This window comes from Microtus ochrogaster, chromosome X (assembly GCF_000317375.1).
Source record: "Microtus ochrogaster isolate Prairie Vole_2 chromosome X, MicOch1.0, whole genome shotgun sequence".
NCBI classification, from domain to species: domain Eukaryota; kingdom Metazoa; phylum Chordata; class Mammalia; order Rodentia; family Cricetidae; genus Microtus; species Microtus ochrogaster.
This window is the reverse complement of record NC_022026.1, coordinates 21,251,898-21,271,476: the sequence shown is the minus strand read 5'-3', so window position 1 is coordinate 21,271,476 and position 19,579 is coordinate 21,251,898. Positions and strand designations below refer to the sequence as shown.

The 19,579-nt window shown below is 37.4% G+C and overlaps 1 protein-coding gene across 1 annotated transcript in view; it reads right to left on the bottom strand.

Moving 5' to 3' along the window:
• Positions 1–19,579, bottom strand: part of Phka1 (phosphorylase kinase regulatory subunit alpha 1) — a 127,892-nt gene that overhangs the window by 46,243 nt on the left and 62,070 nt on the right. Inside the window, exons 15-19 of the mRNA XM_013350522.2 lie at positions 9,579–9,688; positions 7,790–7,934; positions 4,687–4,765; positions 3,173–3,342; positions 933–1,109 (exon numbers count right to left, since the gene is read on the bottom strand). Coding sequence (XP_013205976.1) covers positions 933–1,109; positions 3,173–3,342; positions 4,687–4,765; positions 7,790–7,934; positions 9,579–9,688 — 681 coding nt within the window. The remainder of the gene's footprint in view (positions 1–932; positions 1,110–3,172; positions 3,343–4,686; positions 4,766–7,789; positions 7,935–9,578; positions 9,689–19,579) is intronic.

Genomic DNA, 19,579 nt, shown 5'->3' with positions numbered 1-19,579 from the left:
TGCACTTCATTTTCAGCATTTTACACAGAGAGACGACACAGAGCTCAAATAACTGGTCAAGTAAGTAAATAGCAATGCTAGGAATCGAATTCTGGTTTCCTGATTTACAAATGATAAATGCAATTTAATGAACATAAGTTCATGTCGTTGCATAAACTCTTTCTAGCTGGAGCACAACCAAATGGTATCCTAAGCTTTTCCTTCATCTCAATGTTAAACAGTGCTCACATTTAGTATCTGGTTAGTAATGGTCAATAAAAATTTAGGTAGCAGGAGCATGCATCACAACCATTCTCATCCTCTGGATAATGTAACATTCAGGTCATCTAGGTGTGGCTTAGGAGCCCTTCTCTCTCTCCACATATAGCAACCACAGAGATATTGAAGTCTTAGGAACCATGGCTACTTTTGTAACATACAAAAGATACCTTCCAATGAAAACATTACTAAAGGAAGGTACTTGTTATGGAGAGAACTGTGGCGATGTTGTGAAGAATGAGTATTATATTTGAGATCTACATGGCTAGAACAACTGGATGCACAGTTAGAGTGGGCATAAAGGGGAATCCAGTTGTAGTTTATATCAGTCTCTGCTTCTGTCTACCCTGTTTTATAATAGAAATTCTAAATTACCCTCAAAGAAGTAATTTTCCATATGAGAAATGCTCTTCCACATTTTACTTCTATATTAAAACTGAATATGTTCTCTCGTTCTGTGTCTTGCTGTTTTCTTGGTCAAACCAGACTGTATGACAGTATCCATATCACGATTATATAGTATTCATTGATTTCATAAGGATTTGAGTGCCTACTATATTCTAGGTGCTGCCCAAGAGGCTGGGAACAAAGCAGTGAACAAAACCATGATCCTGTCTCCATCATGGGCTTCATGGCATCTGTGTTTGACACTAGGGAGTAATGGCATTACTCACTCTGTACATGCAGCTCCTTGGCCTTGGTCACCAAGGACATTAAGTCGCAAGTTGTTTGCACAGCAGCTCGGAACCGATCTAGCCCTCCCTTCTGTGAGGTAGGAGCTAGTTTAGGATGGGGAACAGTGTGTGCCAAAAGGTGGTCTAAGTAACGAGCAACTTCATCACCACAGCGAGCTGCAAGGTTAGTTGAGGAAAGGGAAGAAACAAAAACAAACATAGTTACTTCAAAATCTTCCCTAGTAGTCAGAATGAGTGGCTCTTATACCTAAAACACCATCTCAGAGGAAGGCTGTTCTTGACTCATGGGGAAAAAAACCCTTGAGACAATTGTATAACCTCATAGATTAAGATTTAGAGTCTACAGCCATTTACCAGGATCCACCTGCTCTTCAATTTTGCTGAGACACAGGTAAAGTTACTGAAAGCTAAATGTATGAGTTTGTTCTAGAATAAGCAGAGCAAGTATTTCATAATTTCTATGTGTGTGATGGCAGGGGTGGTAGAAGGGAGACAACATTGGAAAAGGGGAAGGACAGGCCCTTTCAACTAATAGAAAGAGACTTTTCTGGAGAAAGGCCATAGAAGGGCAAAAAAATCTTCCACAAAATAATGAGTTAGTTCTAAAAAGAGTCTACAAACACTAATACTAATCACTAACAAGAAAAGCATATTTGCATGCCGTTGGCTAAGGACTATTGGTCACAAATTGCCTTTTAGACATCTTATTTATTTATTTATCCACCAAATATGTGTTGTTACTATGGAACAGGCAGTGTTCTGGACATTGAGAATTGTTGCAGAAAGTACATATTGTCTCCCTTCTCTTGGGCTCACCCTCTCCCGTGTATCATCTAGGTACATTTAGCCCCATGGCTTGTGGGTCACATGTAGCCAAGGATAACTATGATAAGGCCTCAAACAAAATCATGAACTTACTCAAAACATGAGGTTTTAAAAAACTCTATTATTGCATGGTTCTTGAACATGAACTTGGTAGATGATGACATCATGTCATGATATCCAAAGGTTGGACACACTTAAATCATATCGTTATACAGATAATGGAAATGTCACACTTCAAAATGAACATTTATTATGTTTACAGTTAGGGAAGTGCTGGGATTGGAACCAAAGCTGTCTGTCTGTCATGCATCATTTGGTGCTGGACAATCTTCAGTGACCTCTTTAGAAGTCCCTCTGTGATCTGGTATGACCAATGGGAACTAGTAGAGCTCTAAGAATCAAACTCAAATTCAATGGTATCCTAGTGACATATTTTAACTATGAATATAATCCAGATACTTGAATAGAGGGATATCGGTTATATTTAATTATCAAAATGCTTTATATAAAAAGAAATACTATGCAAATAAAGAAGAATATAGAGTAAATGTTGAGCCCTAACAAAAAACAGTACTTATTCTATGAGATTATGCTTGTTAGTATCTTATGGTAGACAACAGTCAAATACCCAGACAACAAAAACAGTCCACCAAGATTTAGATAGTTAGAAGAACCATTCTCTTATTGACCATTCTCTTTTGAAGACTCAAACAATGTAATTTTTGTCTTGCAAAGGTCAGTACTTGTGCACTGCAGTCAGTGTTTCCTAGTCATTTTAAATCCATGCTATCAGAATGCATTCTCATGGCACCATGTTTGTATCGTTAGCATGAATTATGTACATTATTCATCGCATTTGTCACATAATAGTGACAGGCATTCTGAACAGGCTTTTTCAAAGTACAGAGACCTCCTCAGAAATATCGAGACATGTCTCTAATATGTAAAATATAAGTCCTTGAGTTATGTGAAACTTTAAACATGACTCTAACCAAATTTCATATTTTAATGCCAAACATAAGATATACATATATTTGTATATGTATGACGTTTTCAACTGCACTATTGATTAAATATTTTACTTATCATTGTTTCTTCCTATTTCAAATTACCAGCTACCTCAAAAACTCAAGAAAGAAATCTTCCCTAATCTTGGTAAGGCATTGCCTAACCTCATACTCTACAATCAGTCACCACAGAGATATTAAGCCAGAAACCAAAGAGCAGTAGAGGAAAGAAAAGTGAAGCAAAACAAAAGGAGAAATCTAAATGTATTAAAGAGGACTGAGGATGGTACACTATGAGATTGTTGGAAACATCAGTTATTAATGATGAAGCTAAACAATCACTCACATTCTTGTCTGGTCAGCCAGTGGTGTTTAAGACCTCCTTACCATTACTTGTTGAATCATAGCTATCCATCATCCAGTTGCCAGATTCCAGCTCATCATAGTCTTCATCATAATCTTCATTGTACAGCTTACCCTCAGGTCCAGGGTCCATGAAGCTTAAGTGTGTGCAGCAAGATGTTGTCAAAAACTCTGACAATTTACCTGTCTGGATCCTTATAATTATAGGGTAGATAGAAAACAGCAAATGAGGAAATATCTTTTTAAAAGATATACAAATGAGTCACAATTGTCAATAAAAGAATGCTTTACATGTTTCAACATGTTAGGGACAAGATTTTTAAAGAAAGACCACTAATTCGAGTTCACAATCCTCCAACAGAGTAGTTGTATTCTCTTTTATTGCTGTACACTATGTTGAATATCTGGTAAAAAACTGCATTAGCTATGAGAGAAGTGGATAGAGAATTAAGATAAATCACACAAATCTATCACATTATTTTTAAAAAAATACCATCGGGGCTAGAAAGACTGCTAAGTGGTTTAGAGCTCTGGCTGCTCTTGCAGAGGACCTGGGCTCAATTTCCAGCACCCAGATGCAGCTCAGAATCATCTATAACTCCATTTCAAGGGGATCTGATACTCTCTTCTGGCCTCTGTGGGAATCAGGCATGCATTATACATTCAGAAATACATTCAGGCAAAATTCTCATATATATATAGAATAAAAATAAAAAGAAATCTCAAAAAAATTAAAAATACCATCAAAAGACAATTTTAGACATAGACAAAATTTGACATTTTTATATGTTGTAATAAATTAAGTTTAACTATATAATTCTCTACTTAATAAGCCAATTACAAAACTTCAAATGAAATTAGTAGTATTAATTTTCTAAAGAAGCCAGTTTAAAGGAGCTACCAATGGCCAGATCTTGATAATTTGAAAAATGAAAGAAATAATGACAGAAATGGGTCATGATATATTGAATAAAATAAGACCCCAAAGAATATATTAATAATAAACCACAAAATAAGTTAATTTTTTAAAAATATTTATTTATTTAGTATACAATGTTCTGTCTGTATACCTGCAGGCCAGAAGAGGGCACCAGACCTCATTACAGATGGTTGTGAGCCACCATGTGGTTGCTGGGAATTGAACTCAGGACCTTTGGAAGAGCAGGCAATGCTCTTAACCACTGAGCCATCTCTCCAGCCCCAATAAGTTAATTTTTATATATAAGAATTCCAATTACAGATGTACACCGAATAATAGAAACACTGTCAAAATGGGCCTTGGCTTATGTGTTTATACAGACAAACAAATTTCTAGAAGGCTATTTCACAACTCAGGAATAGTCTTCCTTCCAAGAATCAATGGAAGCAGACACTCATGTGCCTTCTGAGATGATATCTTGAGAAAGTGCAGTGAGTTCTTATAATTGTGTGTGCTATTTCAGCATTGGTTTGAATCTAAATTTGACTTTCTTATACACTAAACAGGGCTCAAGCATTATTTATAGTTTCCTGTGCTACATCTCCCCTAGCTCACTTACCTTGCCCCACCAAAATAGCCATCCTGCATTTTTCGGAGTGCTGCCAGGATACTTGAATTCAAGCTGGTTCCATCTTCCTCTTAAAAGTAAAAGATTTTAAAAACATATTTTGTTGTTTTAACTGAGAACTAGGGGAAGTGTTTCAAACATTTCAAACCAACTTTGTCCTGGGAGTACTACAAATGAGATACTCCTCACTGACTGTCCTGTGCTTCGATGATTAATGCGAAGAGCAACATCACTGGAGACTGGGCAAATGGTAAAGATTAAGTTCTTGTGATTAACAAGTAACCAGCACTTTTAACAACATCAACTATTTATCAAATGTTGATGAACCAATCTGCCTCCATTTTAGGCTTGAAAGTAGGTTCATTCCTGTTTATGACTAAGTCTCTGTTTCTCAAGGATTGGGCTATGACTCACTTAACATGTCTTTGTTTCAAAATGTTAGTTTTGTTTGTTTATTTGTTTTCTTTTTTGAGACAGGTTTTCTCTGTGTAGTCTTGGCTGTCATGGAACCTTGAACTCAAGAGATTTGCCTGCCTTTGCCTCCCAAGTGCTGGGATTAAAGGTGTATTTCACTACGGTCTGGCTTCAAAAAGTTTTTATGACCATCCTGCAACCTTACCTTTGTTTCAAAGGGTTGTTATGACTATGTTGTTATGACTGCTTTATAATGCTTCTCCTGTAACCCTACCTATTAGCCTGCCAAATACTCCTTCTGGAAACCACCAACCCCTGAACTATAAAAATTCTTATCTTACCCATGTCCAAGGCTGACCTCTTGAATGCTACCATAGGGGGAGGCAGCCTAAGTACATGAGTTAAAAAAGCTTGCTTTAATTAATTGCTTGCTTTAATTAATTTGGTCATTGATGATTGTAGTTAGTGGTTTTTCTCCTTGAACCATTGGGATTAGCATTATGATAAGCATCTCACAGACAATGTCTTAGTTAGGGTTTCTATCGCTGCAACACCATAACTGAAAAGCAAGTTGGGGAGGAAAGGGCTTATTTGGCTTACATTTCAACATTGCTGTTCATCACTGAAGGAAGTCAGGGCAGGAACTCAAAACAGGGAAGGATCCTGGAAGCAGGAGCTGATGCAGAGCCCATGGAGGATAGCTACTTACTAGTCTTGCTCTCCATGACTTGTTCAGCCTGTTTTCTTATAGAACCCAAGACCACTATCCCAAGGATGGTACCACCCACAATGGGCTTGGCCCTCCCCCATTGATCACTAATTGAGAAAATGCCTTAAGGATGGAAGCATTTCCTCAACTGAGGCACCTTCCTCTGATGATTCTAGTTTGTCAGTTTGACACACAAAACCAGTCAGTACAGATGGTATTACTCATAATGAGTCGTGTGTGTGTGTGTGTGTGTGTGTGTGTGTGTGTGTGTGTGTAAAATCCTCTAGAAGGATGATGATTATCTGGTTTTTATATTAAACTGATGATAGTCTTGAGATTTGCCTTTTCTAATTTGTTCTTTCTAGTAACACTCTGGAGGCAGAGGCAGGAGAGCCATGAGTTTAAAGTCAGGCTCATGTACATAATGAATTCCACAATAGCCTGGGCTATACTGTGAGACTTTGCTTCAAAAACACAAAACAAAGTAATAACAAAAACAAATAAAAGTCATACATAGTAGTAAACATATGTAATCTCAGTACTTGGGAGACAGAGGAGGGAGGATCAGGAGTCCAAAGGCGACCTTAGCTATATATCAAATTTGAAGAGAGCTTAGGCTATACAAGCTGTTCAATAATCCTTCTGTGTACTGTGAAGATGTATTGCTCTCATTGTTAATAAAAAGCTGACTGGTTGATAGTTAGGTAGGATTTTAGGGGCAGAGAGAATGCTGGGAAGAAGGAGGGTGGAGGAAGCAGGTGAACTTGCCATACTGAGGAAAGGTACCGAGCATGTGGCAGAACACTGATAAGAAATATGGGTTAATTTAAGATGTGAGAGTTAGCTAGTAACAAACTGAGCTATCAACCAAGCATTTATAATTAATAATAAGTCTCTGTGTGGTTATTTGGGGAGCAGCTGGTGGGTCAGAGCTGATCAGTTGTTTAGATGAAAAACTCCTCCTGCATACATAAGACCCAGTCTCAGAAACCAAACAGGGTAAATGAGATGGCTCAATGCATAAAAATCTTGCTAAAAACAAAAACCAAGAAAAGAAAATCTGAAAGCCTAAGTTCTACATCAGCTGAACTTTTTTCTTAGGCACCATGATAGCTTTCAGTGCTTTAGAACTTAATGTACCATCTTGAATTTGTTTTCTATTATTATTATCTATTAACTTTGCCTTCTAAATTAAACTGTAACTATCTCAAGACAATTATGCGAATACATTAGTTTTAAATGGGCACTTGTTAAAAAGAACAAAGACTACCCTACTTTCTCAGCTCCTGTTATTTTGTAGCCCTTTTCAGATGTGACCAAAATTCCTACCAGTCTGTCTGGATTTTGAATGACTAATGATAAAAGGTTCTTTTTCATGAAAAGGAATTCTATGCACTTTGGCAGTACACACAGAACTTTGGAAGCAACAGCAGAGACACAGAAAGAAAGCAGCAGAACTCAGAACAACAAAGCCTTTCCTTGTAAGGAAGCAGCTCTCCCTGGCCCTAATACAACCCAAAAGCTTTTTGCACTTTCTCCGCCTAAATGCGACTCCTTCAGTAAGACGGGCTTTGGAAGGAGAAGCTTGGGAACTTTCCTATAAATTGTGATGCTCCACTGGGATAAAACAGATGCAGGATGTAGTAGCATTCTCTTTAAAAACAATTGTAGAATATAACTTTTGGAAAATTAACTCAGAAATCAATTACCTAAAGCTAGTCTTTGCTCCGTTTTTACACTGTGGCTCTCAAACCATATGAAATATTCTTATGCATCCATTTATTTCATATTTATCATCTGTCTTCACCTCCTAAAACATAAACTTAAATAGAACAGAAACCTTACTTGTCTATCACCCTGTGTGTCCAGAGCTTAGAAAATTGGCTGGCACAAAAGCTAAGCTGGTAAGTACTTCTCTGCAGTGCGACACTGAAGGACTACACACATAACTTCCTTCACTCATTCCCTTACCAAGCATGGTGTGTGAGATGGGGAAAGTGATGGTAGGCTGGCCTGTCATCCTCCAGCGGCTACAGAGGTAGGACAGATCTGTTCTAAGCATTTCTACTATCATCTGGTTGTCCAGAGCCAGGTAGAACTGTTGCTGATCTATAAACTGAGAAAAGGAAAAACAATCATTCAGAAAAATTTTCTCTCACAAATATCAAATAGTATTTTTCAATGTCTGCTTATTCATAAAGCATATATGTCACACAGGAAACAGTACTCTCAAATTTAATGACTAATAATTCTCAAAGTATGTGGTGGTCAACGGTATGCATAACAATAATTTCTGATATTTTTTTTCTTTTTCTTTTGGATTTTTTTGAGCTAAGATTTCTCTGTGTAGCCCTGGCTGTCCTGGAACTCACTCTGTAGATCAGACTGACCTTGAATTCAGAGCTCTGCCTGCCTCTGCCTCCTGACTGCTTGGGATAGAGGTGTGCAGCCATCACTGCCTAGCTAGTTTCTAATATTTTTAAAGTGTGTGACTGCTTACAATTTTTTTCAAGTATATAATTTCATTTAATCCCATAACCACCTAGTATAGGTAGCTCCTTCTCTACCTCTCCCCTTTCTTCCTAATTTCTTATTATGTAGCCTAGGCTCGCTTTGAACTCATAATGCCCTTGCTCTGTAATTTCTGAGTTATGAGATTACAGGCACGCACCACTATTCTCAACTTGACGTTTTACTTTCTTTTTTTTTTTTTTTTGATTTTTCAGGACAGGGTTTCTTTGTAGCTTTTGGTTCCTGTCCTGGAACTAGCTCTTGTAGACCAGGCTGGCCTCGAACTCACAGAGATCCGCCTGCCTCTGCCTCCCGAGTGCTGGGATTAAAGGCGTGCGCCACCACCGCCCGGCTGCCGTTTTTCTTTTAATATGAAGAGTAAGACTCAGGGGCAGTATGTGAACTAACACACACATCTGATTAGCAAGTGGAAAAGTCAGAAATAGAGTTTAGGTTAAGTTCATCTTTTGTCTATCTTAGATGCACTGTTTTAGATATAACAAAAAGAGGATTAAAATTTTCCTTCAAGAAAATAATTACTTTGCTACTAGAGATCAAACCTTAGGACTTGTGCATGTTTAGAAAGCACTTGACCATTAAGCTTCATCTTCAGCCATTGGTTGAGACAGAATATTCCTATGTACCTCATACTAACCTTGCTAACCATGTGGCCCTTGTTGGTGCTGAATGCACTGCCTCATCCTCCTAAGTGCTGGAATTACAAGCAAGTGACAATGTACCTAGCTTCCTTCCCAGAAAATAATTGCTACTACCATCCATCTTAGATTATGTATGTCGCTAACAAATGTCAGGCCACCAATATATATGATTACAGCCTAATAGTCCTGTTATTTTTCTTTAAAAGAGGACATTGAAGATTTCTATGCAAATGAAAAGGCTCCTTCATAATAGGAAACACTTAATTGAGCAGTTAAATAGATTGTATTTCACACATAAAGGACAAATACAGTCTTAATTTAACTTCTGAAAAATAAGGAAAATTCTGTAAATAGCTTAACATTTGGAAAATCCCAATCACAGTTTAACACCCGGGAATATTGGTAGTGGCAGTCACATGGCAAAGCTCTATGCAGCAAGTTCAATTCAGCGAACAGTTATTGAATCACTTAATACATGCAAGGCCCTGTAAGACTGTGACTAATCCAATTCCAGCCAATGTTTTATTTCTGCAGTCTCTCTCCTCTCATTTCGATTCATCTCAATGCATGGTGTAGCTTTTGCCACTCACCTGTGGAGTGAAAGTGAAGACTGTTTTGCGAATGTCATAGAGTTTTGATGTTCCAAGCACACCCATGAACCTGTAGGGTCGTCCACTGAGTTTCATTCTACTGTTGCATCCTGACACAAAATTGAAAAATGGTCAGGATATTCTTAATGTACAGATTAAAGCAATATTGGTTTCCACAGACACTCACAATGTATGTATATACATATGTACACATCTACCTCATTTGTTTCTGTTTAAGGTGTCTTCCTTTTACAGTCTAGCTTTCTTAACATTAGAATCTATCTTGCAATCCATACCTATGTTAATTGTATTATATATATTACTATATATGTAAAAGTAAATTAAATAGACTTTTAGATACAATAAGTATATTGTTCATTCACTGACATGCATTTTTCCTATCACCAAAGGGGAAAATCCACATTGTTCTAAAAATGTTTTCCTCCCAAATACATTGAATATCTTTTCTTGTCAGTACTAATAGAACCCCTACTATATGTTTTTGGCTATGACATATTTTCATGAGTACTTGATTTGATATCTTTACGAAATATGCTGCCTTTTCATGCATACGTGTATGAGTACATATGTAGACCAGTGGAAAGCCTTGCGTGTCATCCTCAGGAACGTCGCTCATCTCCTTGTGAGTTCCATTCTCTCATCAACCTAGTCCACCAACTAGGCTAGATTTTCTGGCTAGTGAGCCCCTGGATCCTCCTGTCTCTTCCTTCCCAGTGCTGGGATTATAAGCATGCATACCATTCCTGACATTCTTATGTTTATTCATGGAACCAAACTTGGGTCCTCATGATGGCGAGACAAGTGTTTCACCAACTGAGCCATTCCCCCAACCCCTAAACATGCTACATTTTCAGAGTTGCTTCAACTTGTAAGGGAGCAGACTAGAGAATGCTCAATTACAAGTTTCACTGAATTAAGCACACATTTGCTCTGGGATTAATATCAAAACTAGGTTTTAACTATTATTGCTTAGGGTGTGTGTGTGTGTGTGTGTGTGTATGTGTGTGTGTGTGTGTGTGTGTACAGGCACACATTCTCATGACATGACACACATGGAGGTCAGAGGGCAACCTTTTTAGCTGGTTCTTTTCACTTTGAGTTTCTGGGATCAAACTCAAGTCATCAGGCTTTTGTGTAAAGTGTTCTTACCTGTTTAGCCATTATGCTGGCCTTTGTTAGTATTTTTTTTATCACAGAAAAATATGTGTAACATAAAATTTATCATTTTAAGAGTACAGTTTAGTGACTTTAAATACATCATTGTGTAAATGCCACCACTACTTCATCTTATCAAACTGAAACTCTACTTGCTAGTTCCTCTCAATCTAACAATAAATTTCTACTTTGTGTCTATGAATTAGACTACTCAACTAGAATTATAAATATCTTTCCTTTGAAAACTAACTGCTTTATTTAACTCAGCACAATACCTTTGAAGTTCATATATGGCATAGCATATGTTAGAATTTCCTTCCTTTTTTAAGGCCAAATATTCTACCTATGTATATACCACCTTTGTTTTTCTATTCAATTGTTGATGGGAATTTGGAGTGTTCCCATTTTGTCTAATGTGAACAATACTGTACAGTAACAAAGATAATACCTATTCTACCTCTTCACTGCATTTCCTTCAGAGTATGTACTTAGAATTCTTGAATCATATATCTAGTCTATATTTAATTTTAAATCTTTTAAAATTTTTTATAAAATTGAGAAAAAATGCAATTATTTATCAAAGTCTGGCTTATTTCATTTAACATTATAATCTCCAGTTATATCTGTTTTTCAGACAATAAAATAATTTCAATTTTCATTAATTTCTTTCATTAACATTTGTTATATTTAGCGAACAAATCTTCTACCTATTTGGTTATATTCATTTTTATAGTCTTTGTTCTTTTTGATGCAACTATAAATGCATTTTTGTTGATTTCATTTTTGGATCATTTATTTTTAATATAGAAATGAAAATATGTAATTTTGTGTCCTATATCTTTGCCCAATTTATTATTTCTAATGGCTCTCTCTCTCTCTCTCTGTTTTTCTGTGTAACAGTCCTGACTACCCTGAAACTCACTCTGTAGTCCAGGCTGGCCTCAAACTCATAGAGATCCACCTGCCTCTGCCTTCGAAATGCTGGGATTAAAGGCATGTGCCACCACTTCCCAGCTTCTAGCAGGCTTTTTAAATATATATGAAATCTTTAGATTTTTTTCCACATCAGAACACAGTTCATTATTTCAATTCTTTATTTATAATTGGTTATATTTTTTATTATTTACTATATTAACAGAAGTTTGTTTATCTGAACCAAGCATAATGTTATAAACCTATAATTCCTGCACATGGAAGACTGAGGCAAGGCGACTGTGAGTAGTGGGCAGGAGGATTGCAAGTTAGAGGCCAGCTTGGTATATACAGTGAGGCAATTTCATGAAAACAAGGAGGAAGAGAAGGAGGAGGAGCAGCTGTTTGTTCTTTGGCTTTCTGCTCATTTATTCATTTCCTAGGCTTCCTAATGTATCTTCTAATATTTTTCTTCTCCTTTTTGGGCTATTCTTAGTATAAGGACTAAAAAAAAAAAACCCCAAAAAAACCCACAGGCTATTCCATTATACCTGAAGCTAAAATTGTGCTTTTAAATTTTTATTTGTTATTGTATGTGCATGATGTGTGTAAATGTATGTGCAAAGGCACACATGCATGGGTCAGAGGACAACTTTGTGGTGTTGGATCTTTCTTTCCAACTTCATGTGGGTTCTTGGGATGGAACTCAAGTCTAAAGACTTACTTAGTAAGTTTATTTGCTGAGCCATCTCATTGGCCCTGAAATTAGGCTTTTAATTGTGGTACAATATATCAAAAGTTTAACATTCTTTTTCTTCAATATTTTCTTTTATTATCATCAGTCTTTGGAACTATATTGAATGAGGTAATTCAGACCCAGAAGATAAATGTCATGGTTCTCTCTCAGCTGTGGTTCCTAGCTCCAGGTCTTTAAATGTGCGTATATAGCCTGAAGTAACTGCAGTAACCAGGAAAGTAAAAAGGGAATACTACATGGGGCAGAGAGCAATAGAGAAGGGAAGAGAGCTGTAAGTAGGGTTTAAGTCATCTGAATGAGAAAAATTTAAAAATGAGGGGCTCTAGTTAGGGAGGGGGAAGATGATAAATATAGAAGGAGGGTAAAGTAAGTTAGAATGTCCTGAAAAGTCATAAGAAATAAAATGGATCTATCTAAAACTACATATAATACATATAAGTTTGTATATACCATGCAGGAAAAGCTCCCTTTTGAATTGTTGGTCAGACTCCTACAACATAAACAATTGCTGTTGCCCTTGGCTGCCTCCCAGAGTTGAAGATAACTCTCTATTGCTAAAGACACAATATACTTTGAACAAAAGATGAGGGATGCAGCATCCAAGCAAGGTCTGACCTGAATACCTCCTTCCTGAGGTTTAGCTTTCATAGTATAGTACTAGGAGACAATATGCAAGTCCACAATGGAGAGAAGCAACCAGTAGTCCTACTCAGATATAATGTTTGTGAACTAAAGCAATGACCAGCGTGGCATGATATTTCTAAGGGCGCAATAGTAGCACACATACCACCGCAGTAACCAACAGCTCTCTAACTGAACTAAGATCTACTCAACAATAGTGAAATTGTACCTGGTACTGGAAACCTGGCCAGCTACCTGGGACTAGTGAAGTTTTGGCACTTTAGTGACCCTTATAATTCCTATTGTTGGAGCTGTGCAGCCTCGTCTCAGATCAGCATATGACTACCTGTTCAGTGGCTTTCCTCAGGGCAAGGCACCCGTGGAAACAGATTCTTACTTGGCAAGGACCAGGAGACAATGGGACAGTGCAAGAATTTGCAAAATTCATGCAGCTTGTAGATTTTTCTCTCTCATTATATTGTTGCTTTGTTAGGCAGTTTTTAGTTTTACTTTGTCAGTCACACATGAAACAGCTGTAATTTTCCCTGGAAATTTTGTTCTTTCTCAAATATTTTCCCCTAATATTCAGCAGGCAAACTAATGCTTCTCAAATCTCTTAGCTGGAATTACTAACTACAATGCCTAAGCGTGGGAACTTTTCTGACTCTAAATAGAGACAGGTGAAAAAACAATAGTTGAAACACTAACCATGTCTCACACTTCTGGAAGGGAGAGTAAGGCATGTATGCATAGAATAAGAAAAAAGTCCCAGGAATGCACATAGTGCCAACTGTTGAGAGTAAGTTCCCTGGACTCCAAGCATATAGAATCAATGATAAAATCTGGTATGATCCAATGGAAAAAATGCAATGTAAAATGTGGGATGGAGAGATTCATCTTTACCATACACTTATACTGGTAAAGAGGTATGGTACAGTCCAATGGGAAAATAATGCCTTATCAAAGTCTGCCTTTTACAGAAAGATTAAGACATGGAACCTTCTCGAGCTATTCAGTGCAACTTGAGTCCTATGCACCTGGTGGTCAGAGTTTTTCCTTGTGCTGATACCCCTGGATCCTGGCATCTAACTATACTTTAAATATTTATCCTTATACCCACAGATAAGTATAGTTCTTATTCCTCAACAAAAAAAAATCTCCTTGCAGAGGGTAGAAGGGCAGGGGAGAGGAAGGGAGGGAAGTCGAGAAAAATGTATAGTTTAATAAAATCAATAAAAAAATCAATAGCGAAAGATCATTATACAAAACTACAAGTGTTCAAAATGCAGAACACAAGTGACTGTGTGGTACCCAGACCTGACTGATCCATCTGTAACACAACTCCAGCACACAAGGCTCGGGATCATAGCAGAAACATGGTGTTAGGGGGTGGAAAGATTGTAAGAGCTAGACTGAAATGTCTACTCTATGAAAACATTTTTCTAAAAACAAGTCATTTTATAAAAGCTTAATATAAACAAAAACCTGCAAACAAAAACAATGGCCTCTTCAGTGGTTAAATTATGAGTGTTTTAAAATCTTTTTTTTTTCTGGGTTCTTTTCTGTATTTTTTTTTCTGTATTTTTTTTAATCTCTAGAAGTCAGTATGTACATGTCAGTTGGTAATCAGATAACTTACAACTTCTAAAAACTGATGAGAACCAGAACAGTGTACGTATTCAGGTAAAGCTAAAGACAATTTCCCAGTTCCTAAGTGAAAAATATTTCATACAATGAATTTCATATTTAAAAAGTTATACAAATGAAATGCATATATGTATACACACATATTATATATCTGAGTAATAAAAGTTTGCCCTAATCTAAATTTAAAGAATAAGGGGAGAGGATTCTGGTGGTGCACACCTGCAATTGGCACCTGGGAGGCTTGGAAAAGACGGTCATAAGTCTGAGTCTAGTTTGGATTATATAGTATGACCTTAACTCGTAACCAAACCAAACTGAAACAAACCAAATCAAAACTTAAAGCAGTGTCAGAGTTTCAGAGGTATGGCATTTTAGCCCTTAGGTTCATCCAGGAGTGTGCTTGCTTGCGCTTGCGCCCTCTCCCTCTCCCTCTCTCCCCCTCTCTCTGTCTCCACTACATATATATACATGCATGCATAAATGCATGTATTATGTATGTATGTATGCATGTATACATGTGGCTTTTTGAGACAGGGTCTCAGACTCTAGCTTAGGCTGGCTTGAAACTCACTAAGTAGCCTAGGCTTGCTTATAACTTACAATAATCCTACTGCCAAGCTACCATGCCTGGGGATATATTTTTTGGAACTAATATATACAAAGGTATGTAGTCCCTCCTATATAATCATGAACTAGTAGAAAGGAGTTTAAAAACAAAGGATAATGGAAAATGTGCTATTGCTTGGAATTAAATGAAATTTAAATAATTTTGTATTTAAAAATTATTAGTCTAACAAAATAAATGATAAAGCCAATGTTGGTTGCGTAGCAAAAACAGAAAGGTATATTTTATCTTATTAATATAAAAAACAATGCTTAATTAGTTGGTTTTCTGAGAAATAGTCTGCCAGTATGTTGTAAATGCTAGGAAACTAATCTTATCCTTACCCAGAATCCCTGTTCTGGAAATATACTCCAAGGAAACAATGATCTACACATTGGCATTTATAGAAGGATAAAAGCTTTGGAAACAACACAGACAATTAAAAATAAAGAAATAATTATTATAATTTTATGTAATAACATGTTTATTTCAATATGAGATGATACATATAGAAAAAGTAAGATAAACACAACAGAACACATTATGTACACTATAAAAAGTACTTAGGTGCACTAACAGATTAGAAAAGAATTTTTATTAATATTTCTGTTTAATAGTAAGTTTAATAAATTCATAAAGCAGATCATCCCATAATTAAAAATAACTGGTAGGTGGACACCTACACTCAGCAATTGAGAAACTGTGGCAGGAGGGTCACTTGAGACTAGGAATTTGAGGCTAGCCTGGGCAACATAATGAGACCTTGTCTATAGATAGATAGATAGATAGATAGATAGATAGATAGATAGATAGATAGACAGACAGACAGACAGACAGAAAGACAGACAGGCAGGTAGGCAGGCAGATAGACAGAGGAAAAACAAGATAAAAAAGGAGCTGCCTATTAACTCCTAAGTATCTAAAACAAGGCAGATAATTACTTACTTAACTGTCATACTTAGTGAGGAAGCATCTCCTCTTCCTTGGTAGGAGTACAGCTGCTGCCTGATGTGTATTTAAAGCAAGTTTGTTATTGTGAAACTGTTGCAATAATATAGTGTGTAGACAAGGTCTCCCTTTGTAGCATAAGCTGGTCTGAAACTTGCACCAGAGTCCAGGCTGAGATACACAATCCTCCTTTCCTAGCCTCCTTAGTGCTAATATAATTGTGGGCTGGGTCACAAGATGCTTTAAAGAGACTGCTAAGATTCTTATTTGGCAATCTACATATTTTGGAGTGAGGTACTAGGTAGTGAAGGCTTTTTTTTTTGTACATGGCAGATAAGCACTCTACTATTGAGCTATATATACTTAATCAAAAATCTAATATTTACAAAACTGATCTCTTGTAGCTTGATTTAAGATTATATTAATTTCCTATTGGTACTGAAATGAACACACATAATAGCTTAAAACAGTACAAGTTTAGGCTAGAGAGATGGTTTTGTGGGTAAAGGTATTTGGTGCTAAGTCTGATAACCTGAGTTGAATCCCTAGGTGGAAGGAGAAAATCAGTTCTTGCAGGTTGTCATCTGATCTTCATAAATGCATCGTGGCACGAGAACACACACACACACTAAAATGAATAAATAAATGTAATTTAAAAGTTTAGAAAAAAACAACAGAAATCCTTATTAGTACTAGAGACTAGTTGTGCAAAATTAGCATTACAGAGCTAAAATAAAACCTAAGTATCCAGGGAGAAATCCATTTATTGGCCTTTTCAGTTTCTACATTTCAGGATCTAGATGTTAATATTCCCTTTCTCACAGCCTCATCACTCCCATCTCCTGCTTCTGTCATCAAAAGTCCTACTTCTATTTTCTGATCTTCCTCTTGATTCCCTTTTAAAAAGATATGTGTGATTACATTTAGAACCCACTTGAGTAATTGAGATCGGAGGAATATTCTTCCATATCTTAAAATTCTTAATTATGTTTGCTAAGTCTTCATTGACACATAATATAATGCTCATAGGTTTCCTGGATTATGAATGGATGTCTGGGGTGAGACATTACTCATAGTTCCACAGTCCACCCCTTGGGCCCTGAGTATACACATTTCTTCCACATGGAAAATACATTTATCCCACCTCAGGATCTCCCGAACTCTTTAACATATATCACTGGACCAAACTTAATTTATTCCCAACATCATCACCCCCAAAGTCCAAATAAGAGTTTAATGAGATATGAATCTGGGTATATGCCATCCTGGGACAAGATTTCTTTCCATTCCATTTCTATTCTATTTCATTCCATTCAATTCTAGCTAGAAAACACAATTTCTGCTCCTCAAATACAGTAGCAGGACAGGATTGGTTACAAATGATGGGCATTCCCATCATAAAAAAGAGAAAATGGAAGGAAGAAAAGAGTTAGCAGTACCAAAAAATTCTGAGACCCAAGTAGGCATGTGATTAGATTTCAAGGTTTAGCAGTAGTCCTCTGTGGCCCGATGGTCCCCTGTCTGAGCCGAAGTTCCACCCTCACAACCCAAGAGTCTTCCCTTTGAGCTAACCTCCTTTTCACTCGGCAAGCAGCATGAGCTTGCAGCTGACACTCGCATCAGTCTGCTTCCCCGAGGCACAATTCTAGAAATCCAAAACTTCTTTCAGCTTGTCCTGTGCTTGTCATCTGTCCCTTTTAGTCTAAGCTGGAGTATTTCTGCTGGTACAGGTAGAATATTCTTTATCCTAAATGCTTGGAACCGGAGGTGCTTTACATTTTAAAATGGGAATACCCATATATACTTTCCTGGCTCAGCAAGCCATCATTTACCTAAAGGCTTAAATTCTGAATGTAGTCCAAAGTCCTAAATTTAGAATTCAAACATCAGAATAAGGTATAACTGTGGTTGGTTCCATCTGGAGAGAATTCATTCCTTGGCAATCCTGACTTCTAAAGGCTGTGGAAATTCCTTGGTAATTCTCATAGCACTACAACCCTAATTTGGTGGTTTCAATGAGAATGGCCCCCAAAGATGTGAAGGTTTGGTGACCAGGGAGTGGCACTCTTTGAAAGGACTAAGAGAGGTAGCCTTGTTAGAGAAAGTACGTTACTGGGAGTGGTCTTTGAGGTTTAAAAAGCCCAAGCCAGGTCCAGTGACTCTGCCTTCCTGCTGCCTGTGGATCCTGATGTAGAACTCTCAGCTCCTTCTCCCGCACAATGTCTGCCAAGCATGCCACCATGCTTCTCACAATGATGAAAATGGACTAAGCCTCTGAAACTGTAAACCAGCCCCAATGAAATGTTTTCTTTTATAAGAGTTGTTGTGGTCATGCTGTTTCTTTTCAGCAATAGAACAGTGATCGAGACAGCAGTTGGTACCTGGGAGTGTGATGCTGCCATGACAGGCTTGACCATGCTGCTCACTGGTGGAACATACTTTAGATTAGGAAAGCAGTTGAACACTTTAGTCAGGGCCGAATGGGCCATATTAATAGTCAATTGTGGTATAGGATTTGCTGAAGGAGGTAGAGGCAGAAGGATCACAAGTTTGAGGCCAGCCTGGACTTGGCACCACGGACTACCACTCACCAAGGCTGCCCTGGCTATAGTTGTTATTAAATGCCAGATCCAGAAATGACAGAGACTAACACTGAGCCTCAGATATGGCGGGCTGACTACATTGGACTATGTCCTTCATAGAAAGGCCAACACTTTGTTGTTACTAGAGTAAATACTTATTGTGGTTATGGATTTGCCTTTCTCGAACGTATTGCTTCTGCTAAAACCACCATCCGTGGACTTACAGAATGCCTTATCCGTGGTATTCCACACAGTACCACTTCTGACCAAGGAAGTCACTTCACAGCCAGAGAAGTGTGAAAGTGGGCCCACAATAATGGAAGATACTACTGGTCTTACCATGTTTCCACAATCCTTAAGCAGCTGGATTGATAGGAAGATGGAATGGCCTTTTGAAGACAGAGTTACAGTGCCAATTAAGTCACAGAAATATCAAGAGTTGGAACAGGATTTTCCAGAAGGTGGTATATGCTTTGAATTAGCATCCAAATTATGGTATTGTTTCTCCCATAACAAGGATCCATAGGTCCAGGAATCAAGGGATAGAAAACAGAAGAGTTCTACTCACTATTACCACTACTGATCCACTAGGAAAGTTTTTGCTCCCTGTTCCTATAACCTTTGGTTCTGTTGGCCTAGAAGTTTTTATTCCACAAAAGGGAGAGTGAAAATTATTGAACTGAAAGTTCAGACTCCCCTCTGGACACTTTGGACTTCTGATGACCTTAAACCAACAGGCTAAGTGTTAGGAGGG